The 20,878-nt window shown below is 39.1% G+C and overlaps 3 protein-coding genes across 5 annotated transcripts in view; 1 reads left to right on the top strand and 2 right to left on the bottom strand.

Moving 5' to 3' along the window:
* pex14 (peroxisomal biogenesis factor 14) overlaps nucleotides 1–10,895 on the bottom strand; it is a 72,913-nt gene extending 62,018 nt beyond the window's left edge. The window contains exons 1-3 of one of the 2 annotated variants that reach the window (XM_080734006.1): nucleotides 10,691–10,895; nucleotides 3,750–3,848; nucleotides 569–625 (exon numbers count right to left, since the gene is read on the bottom strand). In XM_080734006.1, coding sequence (XP_080590132.1) covers nucleotides 569–625; nucleotides 3,750–3,848; nucleotides 10,691–10,771 — 237 coding nt within the window. In that variant the 5' untranslated portion in view covers nucleotides 10,772–10,895. Of the gene's footprint in view, nucleotides 1–568; nucleotides 626–3,749; nucleotides 3,849–7,952; nucleotides 8,032–10,690 lie in introns of those variants that run through there. The other variant, XM_080734007.1, reaches the window with a different exon arrangement.
* dffa (DNA fragmentation factor, alpha polypeptide) lies at nucleotides 4,825–11,862 on the top strand. Its single transcript, XM_080734008.1, has 6 exons — nucleotides 4,825–5,115; nucleotides 5,809–5,967; nucleotides 7,105–7,256; nucleotides 8,003–8,198; nucleotides 9,659–9,786; nucleotides 10,743–11,862. Exons 1-6 carry the CDS (start codon nucleotides 5,022–5,024, stop codon nucleotides 10,965–10,967), a joined length of 954 nt encoding a protein of 317 aa, XP_080590134.1. The 5' UTR covers nucleotides 4,825–5,021; the 3' UTR covers nucleotides 10,968–11,862.
* Nucleotides 11,863–16,325: 4,463 nt separating this feature from the next.
* On the bottom strand, nucleotides 16,326–20,584 carry masp2 (MBL associated serine protease 2). 2 transcript variants are annotated; one of them, XM_080734142.1, is made up of 6 exons: nucleotides 20,487–20,584; nucleotides 20,183–20,402; nucleotides 19,364–19,541; nucleotides 18,334–18,465; nucleotides 16,948–17,144; nucleotides 16,326–16,715 (listed from the first exon to the last, which is right to left on the bottom strand). In XM_080734142.1, exons 1-6 carry the CDS (start codon nucleotides 20,492–20,494, stop codon nucleotides 16,539–16,541), a joined length of 912 nt encoding a protein of 303 aa, XP_080590268.1. In that variant the 5' UTR covers nucleotides 20,495–20,584; the 3' UTR covers nucleotides 16,326–16,538. The 2 variants fall into 2 exon arrangements, with proteins under 2 accessions (XP_080590268.1, XP_080590267.1); XM_080734141.1 differs by having other exon boundaries at nucleotides 20,183–20,566.
* Between the last annotated feature and the right edge of the window lie 294 nt (nucleotides 20,585–20,878).

Below are 20,878 nucleotides of genomic sequence, written 5' to 3'. Positions count from 1 at the left end.
CCCCGGAACCCACTTTGAGAACAATGGTCTGGCTAGCTAACCATGCAGACTTGGTTCATTTAGAACATACATGGGCAACTGGTGGCCCGGGGGCCACATGCAGCCCTCACCTTCACTTAATGCTGCCCGCTGGTTGATATCCGAATACTAATGTATTATTTATTTCAGCTGTTACAATTCCAAAAATGCAAACATGACCCACTTTAATTACTTCAATCTATATTAGTATCTTAATGACTAGTACTAGTATTTTTTATTCACAATGTACTAGTATTTAAGTTCATAAAGTTAACATAAGAAAATATAAATGCATTGAAAATTAAATACAATTTTAACTTTTCAGGATTCCAATTCAAAAATAGCTAAAGATAATTCAGGATTCCAATTCAAAACTAGCAAAAAATAGCAGATCTACAAGCTCAAAACGCGTCGCATGAGCTTGTAGATCGGCTAGTTTTGCTATTTTTGACTCTATATGCATTGTGGCCCTCTGGAGTGAAGGTGGAAATATAGTGGCCCTCTCCATCATCAAAGTTGCCCACCCCTGATTTAGAAGGTGAAGCCTTACCAGTGCATCTCTGGGGGGAGCCACTGCCACTGTGTCATTTCCAGATGGAAGGCCAGGCTGAGGAGACACAAACAAACAACTGCATGAGATCGCCATCTACTGGAGGCATGGAGGATGTGCTGGTCCATTATTACAACAGAGCAGTGTGAATTACATCCTGTAAATCAATACTTAGAATAACAAATCAGAAAACAGGCTGTTGTTTTTTTTCCTCTTCTAGATTTAAGTGCTATTAATGCTAATAACAATTATGTACAGTATATATTTCTTCTTCCATTTAATCTAATATGCCTACTCAGTTACACTACATGTTCAGTAGCATGGAGGTACAGAAACATTTATAATAGTGTAGTCATTAAAAACAAATGATTCAAAGATATAATTTAAAGAATTTAAATCACTGGTTCCCAAACAGTGGGTTGCGACCCATTTGTGGGTCATGGACAAACTTTTATGGGTCACGACTCAAGTAAAAATTCAAATGTATTTACCTACAAAAAATAAAATATATATTTCAAAAGATGGAAAATCATTTAAAATATACCAGTAAGACTCCCTAATCAGGAGATAAGCGACCGTCAGGTCACATGTATACACGGGGACCCCCTGGGTGCCGGCCCCGTCTCTCCTGGTCGCTCATTAAATATATTTTATACATGTTCAAATGGACAAATACATCTAAGAAATTCCTTAAATAAAATATAATAATAATGAAGAAGTAGTGAAGATAGCCGATCTACAAGCTCTCAACGCTGCGCGAAGCGACACATTGTGAGCTTGTAGATCGGCTATTTTCACTAGTTTGGGTCCCGGTAGAATTTCTCTTTTGGGTTACGTGCTAAAATGTTTGGGAGCCACAGTTTCAAGTCAGCATAAAGGGAAGAATATTGTCAAACCAGACATTAGCTTAGTCTGTCATGTTGCTCAACATCTACTGTGAGTAACAAAACTAATCACACATAAGGTCACTGAATTATGAAGACTAGTCCTGTCATTGTTTCAGCATACAGTTGTTACCATGGTGGCAACACTGTTTAGTATCAGTGATGTCAGCATGCAGACAGACAACAGACGGCGGACGGACAGACATTCAGTAAATTCTGAAAGCAACATACAGTGACAACCAGAACACCACTGAGCTAACATAATAATGCATTATTCATGTAGCATCCAAACATTAGGTTCTTGGCTCGATGAGATGTGCTAGCTAGATGTTTAGTGTCAGGTTCTGGAATTGTAGGGTCAACGCTTGTGTTGACACTGACAGTAAAAAATCCTCAGGATCATTATGAAGAGTGGACCCTGAACTGTGAACATGGAAACCTGAAGGAACATATGGGCATGCCTGGGCAGTGGGCACCTGAATGTTAAATTGGCAATCTTTTCCAGAATGCGAAAGAATAATGCATAAATGTATGCCTTGGGAAATGTTCTGAAATAAGGTAAAAGTATAGCTCTGGTCCATAGCGTCTAATGCAGTGGTTCTCAAAGTGGATTCCAGGGACTCTCTAGGTTCCTTTAGGGGGGTCTAAATAAATACGAGTCTGTTCGTCCTGAAAAGTTGGGTGAATTCGCAAAACTTTTTGCCCAGAGCTCTCACGATTTTCTCCCAGAGGTGCAGTCCGTTTGCTCACAAACTATAACTAATAATGTATTTCATTACAAACGTGTGTGTGTGTGTGTGTGTGTGTGTGTGTGTGTGTGTGTGTAGAGAGGGAGAGAGAGACTGACCGTGAATGAGGGCTGCTTGAGTGTGCAGTGTTCACATCAAAAGTGTGTCCCAGTAGTGCTCAAATTCATTGAGGTTTGTGTGTGTTAGTTAATTTAAGTCATGTGTTTAAATGCCTTCATTTGGTGTGTTGAATGTATGCTATATTTGAGCACTTTGTAAATGGCATTTGATGGTAGCATGGAGGTATAAGATCAAATAAGATCCAAACACTCACACAAACACGTACATAATTATCTACTCAAGCCACTCAAGCCCGTTCAAACACACAATTCACATCCAGGACAATTATTATAGAGCAGATCGCAACCACTGTTCATTTTGGTGGACAAAACGTTCAAGTTCGGTTTGGTGGGCAATCACTCTGGGTGAATGAGAAAAAGGGCAAACAAATTGACCCTTACAAGTCTGTAACTCTGACATTATACAAATGGAACCAAATGGACCTGTCAAAGTTAAGGGAAGACCTTGAAATGTAAATGTTTGAGAACCACTGTTCTATTGGACCAGAGCTAGGTAGGCCTATTTCTTTTTTTTAAATGTTCAATTATTTTCAAATTCTCAGTGTTAATTGATCCATTTGTAACATTGACAGATGTAACCAAGTACAGAGTAGAGTTAAATTATTAACACTCGAGTCATCATTTCAATGTGCAACAGGGGTCTTCAACAGGGGGTCAGGGACCCCTACTGGGGCAGGTCCTCCTCAACTACAGGGGGGGCCGCCAAATTATTTTTTATTTAACCACTTGAGCCCTAGAATTCATATTCTGAGGAGAACTTTAGACCAAGTACAGAGTGAAAGGTCAAGTTTTTACTGATTTTGACGGATTTTAAGTGGTTAACATTTCTGCAATACATGAACATGAATCCAACATGATAGTGCTGTCAAACAAGTCTATGAAGCAATCTATGAAAATGTTTTATCTGCAACACAATTTTATACAATATTCAGTGGGGGTCTCAGACTCTCTGCTTCATCTCTCTCTCAGCTAAGGCGGGGGTCCATGGGCTGAAAAACGTAGAAGATCCCTCATGTGTAAGAAGAGCACTGGCACCATCGAGTGACTTGAGTTCAGGCTAGCTAAGTTCAGGCAAGCTAACTCCGACCTGTCCTCTGGGTGATATTTAGCCCATAACGTTACAGCATGGGAATAATACCACTAAGGTTACTATTAGTACTGGTGGATATCTGTGTACGTTTATTAATGATGTTGCACCCCCTGCACCTCCACTTGTCAAAACCACCACACTGACAACTTTTTATACTGTGCTTGGCTGCTAGCTTGCTAAACTTAGCTAAACAAGCTAACCTGTGTATTAGCTAGCACATTATCCACACATTACAAATACTGTCGATCACTAGAATCGGGTAATCGTTTCTAGTAGACAACTTGTCCTCTTTGGTGGGTGTGTGAAATGAAATGTCAAACGAGCAGAAATGTAGGAGACCTTTGTTGGAGGATCAGGTTGATCAGTGGATGCCATCTTGCGAGTTTCCTGCTCCAGATCTATTGCTTTTCCTGACCTGAACTCACAGACTGAACTGAACTACGACATAAACAAACAAACAAACAAACAAACAGGACAGGTAACATTGTTTGGCAAAAAAGTTACAAAAAAGTATTTCGGTAATAATAGAAGAATGCTAGAAACGTCAATAAAAGTGCTTTCTAAACTTTTTGTTTTCAAGTCACATCAATGAGAAAGTCACAGCAATGAGAAAGTCATATATGAGATACTTCAATGGTTTCCAGTGGAAATAAGCTTAGTCTTTTCATGGATCTCCTTTTAGTAGACCTTGTACCAGTGAACTGTACCGTCATGAAACTGTACCTTTTCCTATGCAAACTTCTAATAAAGTCTTCAATCAATTCAATCAATCAATAATCTCAGGGGGAAAATAAATTAATAATAAGTATATATATATATATATATATATATATATATATATATATATATATATATATATATATATATATATATATATATATATATATATATATATATATATATACATATATATATATATATATATATAAACACACACACACACACACACACACACACACACACACACACACACACACCACAGCACACACCACAGCACAGCACAGCACACTAGTGTACACCGTTTATTACCTCTGTTTGAGACACGCTGGTCGGTAGTAATCAATAATCTCAGGGGGAAAATAAATTAATAATAAGTATATATATATATATATATATGTATATATATATATATATATATATATATATATATATATATATATATATATATATATATATATATATATATATATATATATACATATATATATATATATATAAACACACACACACACACACACACACACACACACACACACACACACACACACACACACACACACACACACACACACACACACACACACACACACACACACACACCACAGCACACACACACACCACAGCACAGCACAGCACACTAGTGTACACCGTTTATTACCTCTGTTTGAGACACGCTGGTCGGTAGTAATCGTTTTAGTTGGAGAACTCCCAGCTGACCACAGAACAAACTACATTTCCCATGATCCCATAGACCAGTCGGCGCTTCCGCATTCGAATTTGTCAGGAGTGAACCATGGGAGTGAAGTGAAAGCCTGGTAAAAGCAAAGCTTCAGTCTTGCTTACCTCTCTATGCTTTATACATACCTTTAGCCTTTGTCTATTGTTAGTAGGATGACAGAAATTAAACCTTGTAAGGTGTGTAATTTCACACGACAAAAATCATATGGATTGGTTGTGCCCTCTTTGGATCAGCTGAAGATAAAAGGTGAGTTAATTTAGGAAAGGCTAACGTTAAGAGACATTTATTTATGTGATTGACTGTTTGAGGTGCGAGGACTGGACTGGAGCTATTTTATTTAACTACGTAATCATGTACTTACAGTCTTAAACAGCCGTGTCAGTTTTCATTGGTTTGTAACGCTGCTCAACGGAATTAAATTATTGAATTAAGCTAGTTTGTAGAACTATCTTTTCGATGAGTTATTGATGAGTTATTACACTTTATCAAAGCCTCAATCCAGTTTAGCATGCTGCTTTACAATTTAAACTTTAGCTTTGTTAAGTTACCTCTTAAAATAAGTGTGTGCTATGCCTATATATTGCAACTATTTCCGTGTTCAAACTTGTTCAAACTTATCATGCATGCAATACCTCCCTACCTGTCCTGTTCATACCTACTGTAGAATGCTATAGTCACCCAGGCGTGGCCCATACAAGACCTTTCATGATGAAGCCTGTGGGCCTGTCCTGAAACCATCATCAATTATCTAAAATCGTATCTGACGACCCAAAAAAAAAAAAATCTTTTTCTGTGTTCACTCACTGTAGTGTGCATAATTACTCTTTGGGCTGTAACTCTGAGCAGCAAATACATTGACTGAGGTCAAATAAACTGTGTGCTATAGAATTTGCTATCACGTGATTAAGTACTTTCTTATTATCAATGTTCTTCCCACAGGATGTGAGTTCCTTGGTTTCAGCCCCGATGCCCCTGTTTCAGTTGTCCTAGAAGATGATGGGACGATAGTGGAAGATGAGTCCTACTTTTTGTGTTTACCCAGAAACACGAAGTTCATGCTCTTGCAAGGACAAGAGTCATGGTCGCCCTTTCGCAGAAGTAAGAATACCCATCTGTGTGAGCAATCAGACCACTTCCAACCAATATTTGTGACTCTGTCCTCTGTTGACATTCTTAAGGAAGGAACCCTTCCCTAGGAATGTCATTGTGCCGCTTTTCTGTGAGCACATGTCACTTCTCTTGCTTTTTGCACTGACCAATGGACACTTTTATTTGGCTCTGCACTATTAGTATTTTTATTTATGTATTATTACCCGTGTTTGACATAACAGTGAGACACTTATATGGCATTGACTGTTATGGACACTTTTTTTTTTAAAATAGGGTCACTTTGTTGTTTTTTCACTGCATTGATAAGTAGTATTATGCCAGTAAGACACCTAAGGGCGAAAAGCGAGGTCGCACCATCTGTCTTCGCCATCTGTCTTGGCCATCTGTCTTGGCCTTATGTGGATTCTGTCGTCTGACATCATCATACAATACAATCCCTTTCAAGCCCATATATGGAGATCCCTTTTATGCCCATATATGGAGATCCCAGCTGCTCTGAGTATCTGACATCACTGTGATGTCACAGTGATGTGTCAGCCTTTTATGCCTATTTATGGAGATCCCTGCTCTGAGCGTCTGATGTCACAGTGATGTGTCAGGGGAACCACAGTGTCAGGTGTGACAGACAGACAGAGATACGGTCAAGCTGTGACGGTACACATACTAAACTGCGACCTAAGGTTGCAACTATTAATCTTGTGTTATGACATGACACTTATTTAGCATTGACTGTTCTCTACACTTTTTTTGTTTGTTTTCTTACCTACGTTAATGACTGTTCTGTTGATTCTTAATTCTTTTGCTATTTCTTTCTCCACTGTACACAACAGTACTTTTCTCTTTTCATACGTCCCTGTAACTTTGTAACCTTAACTGCTCATAAGCTAAGTTCATGACTGCTCTGTATTGTTGATTCTTCTTCTTTTTTTGCTTTTTTTCCCCCCTCCGCTGTACACAACAGTACTTTTTTCTTTTCATACTTCCCTGTAACTTTGTAACCTTACCTGCTGTGCCGCCTCTGGGCGACTGATTTTCCCTCTTGGGATAATAAAGCCTGGTATCTATCTAATCTATCCAATATTTCTATATGCAGTGCTCTTTAAAAGTTTTATCCTTTCATTGTAGTCGATGGTGGTACTGCCTGGATGGCCAGAGATTCTGTGCTTTTGGAGATGGACCGTGTGGACGGCGCAGAACCAGAGCATTGGCAGATACTGGCCCAGCAGCTGAAACAGGACCTCGCCAGCATCATCCTTATGTCAGAGGCAGACTTGCAGGTATCTGGTTCAGTGGTATGACTACCACATTCAGACAACGTTAGGTTAGATAATTAATTGATATTTTTGGGCCTTACTATTTCAAAATGCCAAGACAGTGAACGTGAAGAGAAACAGGAATATGTGGGCACTAGGCAGAGTGGAGTTGTGGCATGCAACACATGGGTTGCGGAAATTATGTTGCAAGTATGTTTGCAAATACCTAGTATTTGTCCTGTATGTAATCTATCCTACCCATTGGGAGCAGTGGACAGCTGTTCAACATTACATTACAGGATCATACCGAGCTTCCAAGGCAGCCGGCTCTACCTCTTGAGCCAATGCTGTCCAGAATTATGGTATTGGTTTAGCAACCATGGCACCCCTAATAGATCACACCTATCCACTGCCACACAATCAGGGCCCGTGGTTATTGCTTTCCATACAGTATAGATGGGAAGGATTGGCCACATCATTCACCTGGGCTATCTCTGCTACATATACAGTACGTGCATAACAAATAATGGACCAAGCAATATTGTAAATGATGCTCAACTGAACAGTGCAGAACTGGGGAGAATCTGGAAAAGACGATAAGCTACATTCCTATTGGAAATGCCATCAGTCGTCATTTGCCTACTGGGTTAGATCATTATCCATCATACCATTTTCCTGAATTCTATACATTGTGTTTATTTAACCAAAATCAAATCAAACCACGATCAGCTGCAGGTTTGTATGACTTGTGTCTCTTGTGTCTGTTCCAGATCTTGGTGGAAAGACCTGTCCCTGAGCTGGCCTCAGAATTGGGCTTCCAGGAGAAGAAGGTCCAGATGCTTCAGGAGACCCTCCTGAGGGTGTTGGACCGCAAAGAGGAGGAAAGACAGTCCAAGCAGCTGCTCGAGCTCTACCTCAGGACTGTAGAGAGAGAAGATGGAGAACAGACAGAGCCCAGCCAGGATGGTAGTAACTCTGTTACGTAGATACAGGGTTAGGGATGGGATTTACATTTATCATGAAAGTATCCTTCGTTATGCACTGGGATCAATTCACCTCTATAATTGGTAAATCAGACCTGGAAATAACATACTCTTTTCCAAAAAATAGCCGATCTGTTGCGACGCGTTGTGAGCTTTTAGAACTGCTATTTCTTGGCAAATGTTCCGCCCCAGGATATGGTATTTTGATCGCTATAATGGCGTAAATCGCAAATTCATTGGTCACAATAATCGAGACATTAAATATTCATCCCTATACACAATAAAATTAGTGAATTGAGTGCATTATTTGCAGTCTATATTGCAGCCGTTCTCTGTATGGAAGAGAAAGTTGTGAACCTCTATAGAAATACCTAGTATATTCTTGTAAAGTTACTCTATGGCACTAATAGACCTTGTAGAATGTATGGTAAACGCCCCTGGTCAGTCACTTAAGTCAGTTGCTAATTCTTTGTATTTGCTGAGTAACAAAGAGTTTATCCTGTTTACAAGGTGCTAGACCAGTAAGACCACTGGTACTGTAGATGGATTTCTGGGGTTAAGCACCACTCCTACTATCAGCTCCCACTCCCAGTACTTACCTCATTACCCAAGCCATGTTACTCATATGCTGAGTTGGCAGTGCACAGGATTGAAACCGTAACCTTGTGATTCACTGGTGAGCGCTATACCGTCAGAGCTAGCTAGGTACACTTCCGAGCATCTATTCAATCTTTAATATGTCTTCTTGTCAGCTGTGTGGGCCTGTAATTAGCACGCTTCAAATTAACACACCAGTGATGAGTTATTTTTATGTGTTGTTGAACAAGCAACTCCAGTATTAACAAAAATACTTGTTGAAAAACATAATGGTTAATACTTGCCTTTTTATTCTTATTATTGTATTCAAACAAGTTCTGTGGAATTTTGATCATTGTCATTGTGAAAGTAGAGTTCTGCCACTAGATGGAGCCATTGTTGCAAATGCCACCGTCTACAGATACTATACAGCAGGGGGCAACCTTAGGCAGGGGTGCTAACATTGGCACAGAGGAGGATTATCACTGGCACACTGGCAGAAGTGTAAGAGAGAGGATTTTAAAATCAAATATTGTTTTAAATGTGGGTAAATGAAATTGAGTCACCTAATTTGCAGAAAATTACATCCTGCACATAATTATACATTCATTAAAATTCTGAACTTTGACTGGGGAGGGAGTCAGGGAGATAGGTGAGTTTTGATCGTTATAACAATGTCCTGACAATCAAAATATGTCAGAATTTTTATGGGGGTGTCATTACAATGTATGCTGACTTGGCACACTGACTATCTAGAAAATAAATACATGGCACTTCATTTCAAACAGGTTGCTGACCCCTGCTATTACAGGTACTCATATACAGTAACAAATGAAACTAGGAAATAACACATTTTATTCCATACAGTGGGTGGTGACATGGATGTTCCAGACGGGACAGAGGTGGACTCGGTGTCTGGATTTATCTCTAGAACACTGATGGTGCTCAAGGGTAAAACAAGCCCGGAGACCAGACTCTCATCTGAGGAGCTGCAGGTAGTTCACGTTGATAGACTGTCGCACTCACTGAATAATATGACAGTGTTTACCATTTAAACATTCTGGCTCAACAAACATATTATGCATCTATGTACAAAATCTCCCTGATGTTCTTATTTTATTTAGTCACTTTGATATTATAATTGCACTTGCCAGTGTGGGCAGGCTACACTTATGTTTCAAATTAAGGCTGCCGCTGCACAAGTTGTTATAACCTGGGGCTGTGCCACTGTACTCCATAGTCTGCAGTCTGGTTCAAGAGGAAGAAAATTAACATACTGCGACATGTTGACTTTGTCAGTAAATGGCAGAAAAGCGTGCACATTTGTTTTTTTGTTTTTCTGCCTTGAAGTACCCCATTAAATCAACAACAAGCTATTTAAAAGTTGCTTTGTGCACATAATACAAACCTTCAGCAGTGAAATAATTTTCATTGTGTGATCTAAGGACAACTACTGTGGTTAATCGTGAAACAGTCTGGTATATTTTCTGGGGTATTCATGTGGGGCAGTGATCATTATTTTAGGTAGGCTACTATTCATTTCTGGTTTCTTATACATTCCTTTATCCATAGTGGCTAACCCGCTAAAACAATTTAGTTACTGTGTAGTTTGTCGATTCATATTAAGGATAAGGATTCCAGTGAACTATCTCTCAACTGTAAAAAGGCACAAGATAGTATTCTTTAGAAACAGCATTAACCACCTGATGAAAGTCCTTTGGGAATTGAAACTTTGATATACAATAAACAGTGGGCGCAAACAACAGTGTGCAGAATCAGTTTCTAATTTTATCCTAAAACTAATAGCCACACCGCCCCAAAAAAAGGAAAACTTGATTATGTCAACAGTTTATGTCAACAGTTTAAGTGGAATCACTGCATCCGTGCTGGACCACTAACCTTATCCACATTCCAGGTGTTCAGTATAAGACTCTGTCCTATCCGTCTCCAGATGGTGGTGACCAAGGGGCCTGCAGTCATGGCGCAGGTGCTGGGCTGGAACGAGGAGAGGACATCAGGGCTGCTCCAGGCCTGTGACGCAGAGCTGACCAGAAGGCTCCAGCAGGTTCAGGTTATGAACTCTCTTAACAGCCAAACGCAGCTGGCCAACAGCCAGCAGCCAGAGGAAGAGAGTGCAGAGGATAGCCATGACACATCAGCCAAAGACGACGAGTAGTACAAGCCTTCATGTGAGCAGAGACTGATAAGTGTACACAACGACCTATTCTCCTCAAGGGCAATAAATGGGCTTTTTTACACTCGATGGGCCCTATTCTCGCCAGTGCCGTATCCCTAAACTCTTTGCTTTTTTTTTGTTTTGCTTTTCTTTTTTTTATAGGCTAGTTCAAATAGACATTCCACAAATTCACATGTCAATGTAGGTCAGCTAGTTGAACTTTGACATTTTAAAATGTTTTTCAAAAAAGTAAAAAAAAAAAAGGCAAAGAAGTTTACAGATAAGGGGTAAGGGTAAGGCACTGGTGAAAATAGGGCCCTATATGTTTTAGGGATAATGTCCATAATGCTGGAATCCACACATTCTGATGATGTCACCACTTACATCATACTAGCACAGTACCAAATTATACCACTCACCTACGCAAGCCACTTGAATTCTATCATCTCACAAAGGTGCAGAATGGCACAAGAAGTATGAGTGTGATGTTGAGGTCAATTTTATGTAAGTTATGTTGGACTGAACCACTTAGGTGTCCATTATGAGTCTTTATGTTATTGAAAATGTCATGCTGTGAAAGATTGCCTGAAAAGAATCCTTGGCAAACTCAAGGTCTTTTCGTGATGGTTACTCACAGATAGGTCAGCCAGTATGCACAATTTCTTAAGCTTTAGGTAAAAATGTATTTTCTTCTTTAATTAGATTGAATGCAGCTCGCAGTTAAGTGACAGCACAATTAGCAACTTCCAGTTAATGAATACAATTGTTTTTGTTTTGCCTGTTGTTGATAATATTGCCATTTCTATTTGATTTATTTACATTTCTATTTTAGATTTGGAGAAATCTAATGTAACCAGAGTGCTTTTTTAATTAAATAAAAGGCCAAGGCCCTCAATTCATCAGGCCGTATAACCTTTCACTGCTAAGCAATGAGATACATTTTATCTGATTACTAGCAAACCAAAAAAAGTCTTGAATAGACCGTATAGTTTTCTGGTGGCACAAAATCAAGATAAAATATTTAGCTTGATAGATGTTAACTTTGTTGCTCAAACTGACCTTTTTACTCTTAAATATATATTGGGATTATATTTAGAATCTGATTTTAGGATAAAATGAGAAAAATCTCTCTCAATATTGTAGATTAAATATCCTATAGAAGCCATACTGTGTAACGTTCATGTCAGTGGTCTTATTTTGGTGACACTTACTGGTAGCTCTGTATCATTACAGCGTTTATCGATGGGGAACGAATGGTAAAACATACATAATACATAATGTATTTATGTTCCTAAGTCGATGTGGTGTGAGTGTCAGGGGCCGACACCACTCGCGATTAAAATGGTATTTAATAGTGTTTTGGAGAAGTTGCCAAAAATACTTACAACACCTGTATGTGGAACGGTTGTGAAACTAATGGTACAGAATCGTATCTATGAATGAATACAGAAATCTCTCTGTGTGTGTGTGTGTGTGTGTGTGTGTGTGTGTGTGTGTGTGTGTGTGTGTGTGTGTGTGTGTGTGTGTGTGTGTGTGTGTGTGTGTGTGTGTGTGTGTGTGTGTGTGTGTGTGTGTGTGTGTGTGTGTGTGTGTGTGTGTGTGTGTGTGTGTGTGTGTGTGTGTCTGTGTGTGTCTGTGTCCCTTTATGCCCAAATACGGAGATCTTTTGTGCCTCACAGATGACTGATGCCATAGACCTCCAAGTACTCTGACAACAGATAGTAGTGCAGTAGTTGTTGTTGTTATTATTATATACTTTAATTGTGCAACCCTACATCTAGGCTCCTGAGTAGTGACTGGTCCCTCCAGTTTATGGTTTGTGCCAAACTGGATGTTGGCAGAGCACTACAGTGAAACAGAGTGTGGAAGGAAGGCCACAGGCAACATATGACTGACAGTGACAATTATTTGTAATACACTGATAAGCCAGCACGTGTCAAACTTGACAAGTGTAGGGTTGAGGCACTACACTCTTCCACTATAATTTTCAACAAATATTCAACAACCTTTTTTCCTTTTTTGACTGGTCAAAATATTCATCTTGTTCTTACTCTTATTTTTTTACTTTAGGCAGCATCTCTTCTCGGGGAGTTCAAATGATGTTGTAATTTATACTACAATCACGTACTATGCCAAGCTTATCTAGTACAAATTAACATTCAAGAATAAAGAGTTGGACAAGAAATGTTAAGTCACTTACTTATAAGACACAAAGACATGCTGCATTTATTATGGCTCATGTTAAATAACGGTGAATAGGTAGCCTTCCACTGCATGATTGTGATGTAAGACTCTACCATGGCTGTCCATGTGACATAAAAGGACTTTCTCTGCAGCCATTGCCACCTCTGACATCACCCATGAACAATCGCAATTCGAACCTCTCACAAGAGCATAGTTTGCTTTCTGATTATTATTATCTCTCTTTTTCTTCTTTTTTTTTCTTTCTTACCCTTTTATGTTTTGGTGAGATTAAGACGTCACCACAGCCATGTACCTGACTTCTCATTAGGTCCACTACATGAACCACTACACTGTTATGTCAAACAGGCAGAGCCACTTATTTTCAGGTTCACTGACACTATAGTCTATAGTACTGAACCTACTATGAATTCAATTGAATGGTACCGTTTCAACTCTTTATCCCTCCCATTCATGAAATCATTGTGTATGTGTACGTGTTCAGGAATTGTTTCCACGGGAAGATGTATAATGTTCTTGTATATATACTATATATAAGTATTTTTCTATATTTCTATTTTTCAAGTGTTAACTGGAGAAGAATGGACATGTTTTAACATGCGGTGGGGTGGGTTTGACAGCAATAAACTGGTCCCAATGCAACCCACAGTGCTGCTGTAGTCGCTTATTTTTCCAGTGTCGGCACCATCCTCAGTCAGAGTGACACGTAACATGGTTTCTAATGAGGGGAAGCTGGAGGATGCTTTCATGTGCTGAAGATGTTTCTGTGGGCAATAGATGACCCAACTTTTATTTTCATTTACACTGTAATGATCATGTACCACTCGTGTGTCTGCCGTGGCTCATTCTCTGTGTAGAAGGGAAGGGAATATCTTAAAAGGAGCCTCTTGTTGAGTTAATAATGGGGAGACCTGTAAGATTTCTGATACCATGCTGTACATAGCCTGTACAGCATTATTGTTCCTGTTCTCTATTATATATGTTCTAATAGATTGTTGGTCACACTTGCCTTTCTGTCGGTTGTACAAACATTTTATATTGTATATTTTTTATAAAATGGCAAACTTATCTGATCTACACGCTCACAATGCCTGGTCGTGAGCTTGTGGATCTGCTAGTTTCAATAGATTTAATCTATTTATTAATGACATGACCAAAACAGGTTGAAAGTAGGAAACCAATCAAAGGTATTAGTCTCGAGCTTGAGACTAAATCTCATGAGATCCATCTACAAATCTCTTAATAGATCAATTGGAACAGTGTTGGGTATTATTCTTTCTTTTGTGGGGGAGGGGGGCATACCATTTTCACGTTTCACGTTTTCAACGTTTCTTTGCACATGTCAACATTTCCCTTGAGATGAATGACCAAACAACGGCGCCCACGTCAAGGCACCTGCTTGCTAGACATGTACCACTGCCAGAGATGATTTAATAGGCTTCATGGTGTGCGACACTGTGCGTAGTTCCTGTGGCATTAGGCTCCACCTAAGCTGACCACCAGAGGGTAATGCTTTGTTTATACTTTGTTGTACAGCGGTGTCCCGTGTCAAAAATACCAGATCTACAAGCTCACAACGTGTCATATCGGCGCATGACACTGTCGCATGACCATGTATAAATCGGGCTTAAAGGACCAGCAAGGGGGATTTACAGAGCAGATGTTTTACAACATCTCAGCACATTTAATAGGTGTTGTCATTGTACAAGAGAAATGTTTTTAACGTTTATTTCCTGTCCTGTCAAATTGTGTTACATTTATTTATAGATTGTTTTATATGAAATGGTGTACAGGTACTGAAGTTATGCTTAGTTATGCAATCTGTTACACCTATCTGGGACTTTGTGTATATTTGATGCACAACAAATTGATGTTAATTAATGTGGTCAGATTTATTTGGGGAAAACATGTTGAAGGAAGGCCATGTAATTTGTCTAAGTTGGAAATGTCAAGGCAATGTCATGCTATGGGTCAGTATGTAGCTGCCCTTCAGACTACAAAGCCTGTGCTGGGGCAAAATTGGGGTATTGACTTTAAGACAAAACAGTTGAGTAGAAGTTCACTTATTCTGGTCCAAGAAAAGCTAATTTCAAGTAGAACTGTAAATTCCCAATGCATGGAAAAATTATAAAATTGCACAAATGTGTGGCTTCCCAACAGCAACGCATTCCATTCCAACAGGTGCTTTTAATGGTAGCACTTTTCAGTACTTCAAGGTTACAGATAGAACAAATATTAGCAAGCAAATGCAAACGTGTCAAAGGAGAGGTACTTTCATGGGCCTGAAGAACCCTATAATGACTGTTTTGACGGGGGAGTGCTGAGAACAAGCTGCATAATGTATGAAGGTTAAATGACTTCTATTCCCCGCTTCTTCCACAGGAGAGAGACAGGCAGTTGATTTGGCTTTCAGACATGCTGAATTGATTACATATTTTGGCCAGGATATCAATATATTCCAAGAGTTTGTGTCTTTTTTTTTTTTTTTTTTTTTATGACTTTATTTTTCAATTTTCAAATTTTCAACATCACATCACATACAAACAACCCCTTCCACCCACCCGCCCCACCCCCCCTAGGCTAAAAAGAAAACACAGAAAACAGACAATATACAAACAAAACATAAAAACAAAAACAAATGTAAGCAGTAGGACAGGATATTACACTCTTGGACAGGGACAACTCCCGCCACCTTCATACAACAGTGGCTTCAAAAAGACAGAGTAGATAAGCACAGTACAATCTGATACTTAGTTAAAGGGATGTTCCTCAGCAAAGGCAATAAGAGGGGTCCAAGCTAGGACAAAGTTCTTGCTGGCTCCCTTGACTTTATACCTGAGTTTCTCTAACGGTATGAAGGAGAGGACCTGAGTTTGTGTCTTTTTATACTCCAACCAGACTGGATAACCTTCAGCAATTAGTTTTTTTTTATTATTATTATTTGTTACAATAACCATGTGTCTGCCAAGTCATAAAGGAACATTTTTATAGTCTAAAATTATATTTTAAAGGTCCACCTTTTAATCATAGACTAAAATTTGCAAAAATAAAGAGCTTGAATTCTCTCTTTAAGGTGCCATTTTAAACACATCTGTCCTGCAGAGGGAATGGTGCCTTTCCTTCTCTGTAGACATAATATAGTCACACAATACAAAATATAGTCAATAAGAATTTTATAGTCATACAGTTTTATCTAAATTGAAAACATTGAAAATATAAACTATGATGTTGTTAATAGGAAGACAGTTACTTTACTAAACCTAGAGTATAATCAACACTTTTCACTGTGTACTATGGTCAAAGTTCCACATACAGTACACAGTATACCACCTTGATACAGGCCAACAACAAATGAGCAGGACTAGCAAATTAGGTTCTAATGACTTCTCCATCTTTTGCGCTTGTGTACTTGATCTTCCATCCCTTGTTTTTCCCAGAAGCATCAGACCTGAATTTGACATGCACCTGGTAGCTTCCAGTGTCAATTGTGCCTGGTGGTGATGATCCACCACAGAATGGCCCGTACTCTTGTCCTGCTGTCGAAATCTAGAAGAAGAGAGGACCAGAATAATGGAAATCAAGGTGTTATACGTTTGACTTATTTGTGTAGTGGCCGGCTGAAGTATGCAGCAGACCGCAAGGAAATATATCTCCAAGGAGGACAACACAGTGACAGGCTGCCCCCACAAGCATGAGGAGGAATACATTGTTTATTCATCAGCCTCTGTCTGTGTCTCAAATTGGTTTGAGGTTCTGTATCCGAAGTCATGTGACTGACCTTCAAACTATCGTATGGACAGGGGACTTCAGGGTGACCCTCCACGTCAAACGGTGCCACGAATTCTAGGAGCACTCTGTATCCCTCCGACAGACGGATGGTGTGGTCACACTGAGTCATGGGTGGGTAAGGACCTGGGTGCCCTGGACTGGTAAGCACCCCTGACAGCGTAGTCAACACCTGGTTCTGGCATGGCACTATACAAATTACAGCCAAGCATGGTTCAGTTATGTAAATTATTATTTTCATGTCATTGTCCCGTTCCCACTTTCTTAGTTTTGCAATCGGTTGAATACATAGGAATGAGATATTATCCTAACATCTGCTGACAATAGAAGGTATATTAGTTTTATTTGCCTTTAAGACAGACAATTGAGATATTTTCTGGCATCATCAAGGATGTGAATCATTTAGGTAGGCTTATTGCACCGGTAAGTACGCAGATGTTGTTAAAGACAACAATAAATGAATATGGCAAAGAGGCTGAGTTGCTGTAATTCATATAATTATGGAAATATGAAGGCAGATAATTGTTTTTTTTTTCACATGATTTGTTTTGTCACTCTTTCCTTTTTGCGAAGAATAACCATTTAAAGCACAGCCACGCTTGTAATTGTGATTAATTACCAGGCATCAGTACACTATTAGTGCTGCAAACAGCCAGGTATCAATTTTCCCTGCGCTTTTCCCATAGGAATCATCAGTAATTAACCTAGCCTTATACTGGTTGGCAGAGATCAACTACTTTATGCATTAGTATTCCTCTTTAGTCTGAAATTACTTTCAACCCGACAATGTTATAATGAAATACAATCTAAAACACTGCCACAACTGTGTGCCCTATATGCAGAAAAAAGAAAATGTAGAGGATCCTTTTTAAAAGGCTTTCTCCCAATAGGGAAAACATTTAGTAACGAAAAAAAGCTATATTAACTATCTCCCCCATACTCAGCTGCTCCTATACCACCACTTTGTATTTGTACAGTATGTGTTTACCTTGCTTACTTAAGTCGCTCTGGATAAATCTGCTAAATGCCTAACTTGTACTTTCCAATTGTTCATTTTGTTTAATTCCACAAGAGGTATTTTCAATCTGATAAATTACCCAATAACAAAATGTTTGTCCCTGATAACTGTGATGTTTGGACCAGCATTTTATCCAAGTAAAGGAGCGGCTATGAATGATGGACATCGACTTACAATTAGTATTTGAAGCACATAATTCTGCCACTCACTAAAGTGTTTGGAGTCTTTGGACTGATGCTTGGACGGATAACTGTATGCCATCATAACTGAATTCCCCTTGCAGGATCAATATAAAAGTCTATCTATGGACTGATCTTAGATGAAAATGCCTCTTGAGATTTTTTTGTGTTTGGTCCTTACCAGTGCACGATCTGTTGTTGTCATGGAGAAGATACCCTAATTTGCACGTACAATAGTATCCACCGATGTAATTGTGGCACATATGGTCACACACACTCTCCCCATCTACTGTGGTAAGACACTCATTGATGTCTGTGAAAAGGGAGATAAAATGTTAACATTATACAGAAAATGACAGGAATGGCTAAAGAGGCATTTTTTCAATCAATTAGCATACAGTGTGAAATGGTTAAAGTGAAGGATAAGGATGCCTTATAAATACATTTAAAATTCACACAGAATTAGTATTACTCTATCTATCTCTCTTTGGGGAAGTGTTTTTTTTCCCCTTTTCTTTCACAAGGCTATCAAAGCCTTGAACATTATCAGAACAGAGCAAAACAAAACAAAGCTGCCAGGTCAAACGTCTTCAATAATGATGTAAACACCCTCTTTTTGTTGACAATAGAGCAACAGTTTTTATTCTCTTTCTTTTTTGGGAGAACAAACTATGCACATTCTTTACCTGTATAATATTATTTTCTTGTACCTGTATAATATATTATACCCAGTATCAAATCTTGTAGTGTAGCCTACTATATTGCCAGTTACTTTATTGTTACATCACAATTTTAAAGAAGTAGGTGAAAGTTTTTGTACAGGCTGCATCGTTTGTTGTTGTTTGCAGGAACAGAAAAAGGAAAGAAGGGGGGAGAGGCAAGGAATAGCAAGGAGAAGAAGAAATCAAACAAGAGAAATATGTCAAGGGTACGCAAAAATCTATATACCAATATTCTGTACACATAGCACAATCCAGATGGCACAGTATGTACATAAGGTTAGAGAAGGTGGCGCATAAGGTTGTACTCTGTATTGTTGTTATTATTGACACAGTCTGCGGAGGATGACTGTGATGTACTGTAGAATCTTGACTCTTTTAATATAAGCCTTTTATCCTGTATTATTTCGATTCTGAGATTCTACGTAACTCTGGTCGATAGATTTAACACCACCATTGCCTTGAGGCAACGATGACACCATCCTGTGTCACCTTCAGACGTGTAAAACGCTTGAAAGCCGGTGAATCGACCCTCGTTAGAGTAGTCACTCCTAAAGATCACTGACATGAGGTTCGCTGCTGACAGGATGACGGTATTTCTGGGGGCGTTTTCATAGTCCTTCTCTCCTTCTCCACAGAAGCGCAAGGTCTCGTTGCCCTCTGCTAGAACCTGGTCCAAAAGGTCAAAAAGCAGTTCGCATGATAGATGGTTAGTGCAAAGATGTTGATATTTAATCTTGCCCTTACAGAGGTGATAATGAACTTTATTTCAGACACAATAGGTCCATATAAAAACAGAGATAAAAAAAAATTAGATTGCCTGAGTACCAGACTGATTCCAATCCATAGAGCCCAGATCAATTAAAAACATGAACATTGCCTCCGGTCAGTCCGGTGTTTCCAAAAGCATGAGGAATACCTTGTATCACTCTGTGTGATCCCTGTTCAGGCCATAATTAACACATTCATACATACAATTACTCATTACAGCATGAAAGGTGGGTACATTACTGGTCACAAACATTTCACTAGCACTAGTCCAACTTGGGAGTTTCAGAAATATACAAAATGCATCATTATATGTCACCTGAAGTTTTGTCATTTTTGCATTGCTATAACAGGACCACAAGTGGGCTGTATATAGTGGAGTACAAGAGATTTTAAAAAGTGTTATTTTAACACATGTGTACACATGTGACATTTCCATGCCAAACATAATGAAAACATAAGAAACTTCATACTTGTGTACAAAAAAAAAAAAAGAAAAAGTTTGACAGCTGATAAACTGTAGATAGAGCAGTGTAGTACTACCTGAATGTAGTCATATTCACAATGCTGGGAGGGTTCCAGGCTGAAATGTGTGAAATAGAGTTTGACCCGATGGCCCTCGGGGACAGTGATGTTCCACACCATGCGCTGGTTGTTGGGGTACTGATTGGGGAAGTTGGGTGAGGCGAAGCTGCCATACAGCCCTGTCATTTCCACACTCCGCGAGACATGCAGGAAGGAAAATAGAACCACACAAAACACACTGGCAAACATTAGGCTTACACCAGATGACTATGCACTCCTACATTGTTATACAACACATATTTAACTAATGGCAGACACTTACCAGTTCATCTTATGATCTTGGTGTCAAATGATTCCACAGATTTACGTGTATGTGTGGTGCGTGTTTGACTGAGAACCTTTGACCCGCAGTGATCTTAAGGTTAATGAACCCGTCTCTGCAGCCCAATATTTGAGTAAACAAACAGAAATTGACGGGGCTTAATCATTCACTTTTCACTCATTTACTGCTCATTCATGTCATTTTAACATGATGTTTTGCTGGATTTTCGTAGTCTTTTTATAACTGATAAAACTGACATTAATTTAAGAAACATGTCCCAATTTGTGCTGAGGAATTACTTGCAAATGACTCTCAAAACACCTATCACCAATATCACACATCAGAACCCTGCGAAAGTTTGTCCTGTTTGTTTAGACAGTGATATTAATCAA

Source organism: Nannobrachium achirus, assembly GCF_963921795.1.
Source record: "Nannobrachium achirus genome assembly, chromosome: 9".
Taxonomy (NCBI): domain Eukaryota; kingdom Metazoa; phylum Chordata; class Actinopteri; order Myctophiformes; family Myctophidae; genus Nannobrachium; species Nannobrachium achirus.
Note: the sequence above shows the minus strand (reverse complement) of the source record. Positions and strands in the feature narration are given on the sequence as shown.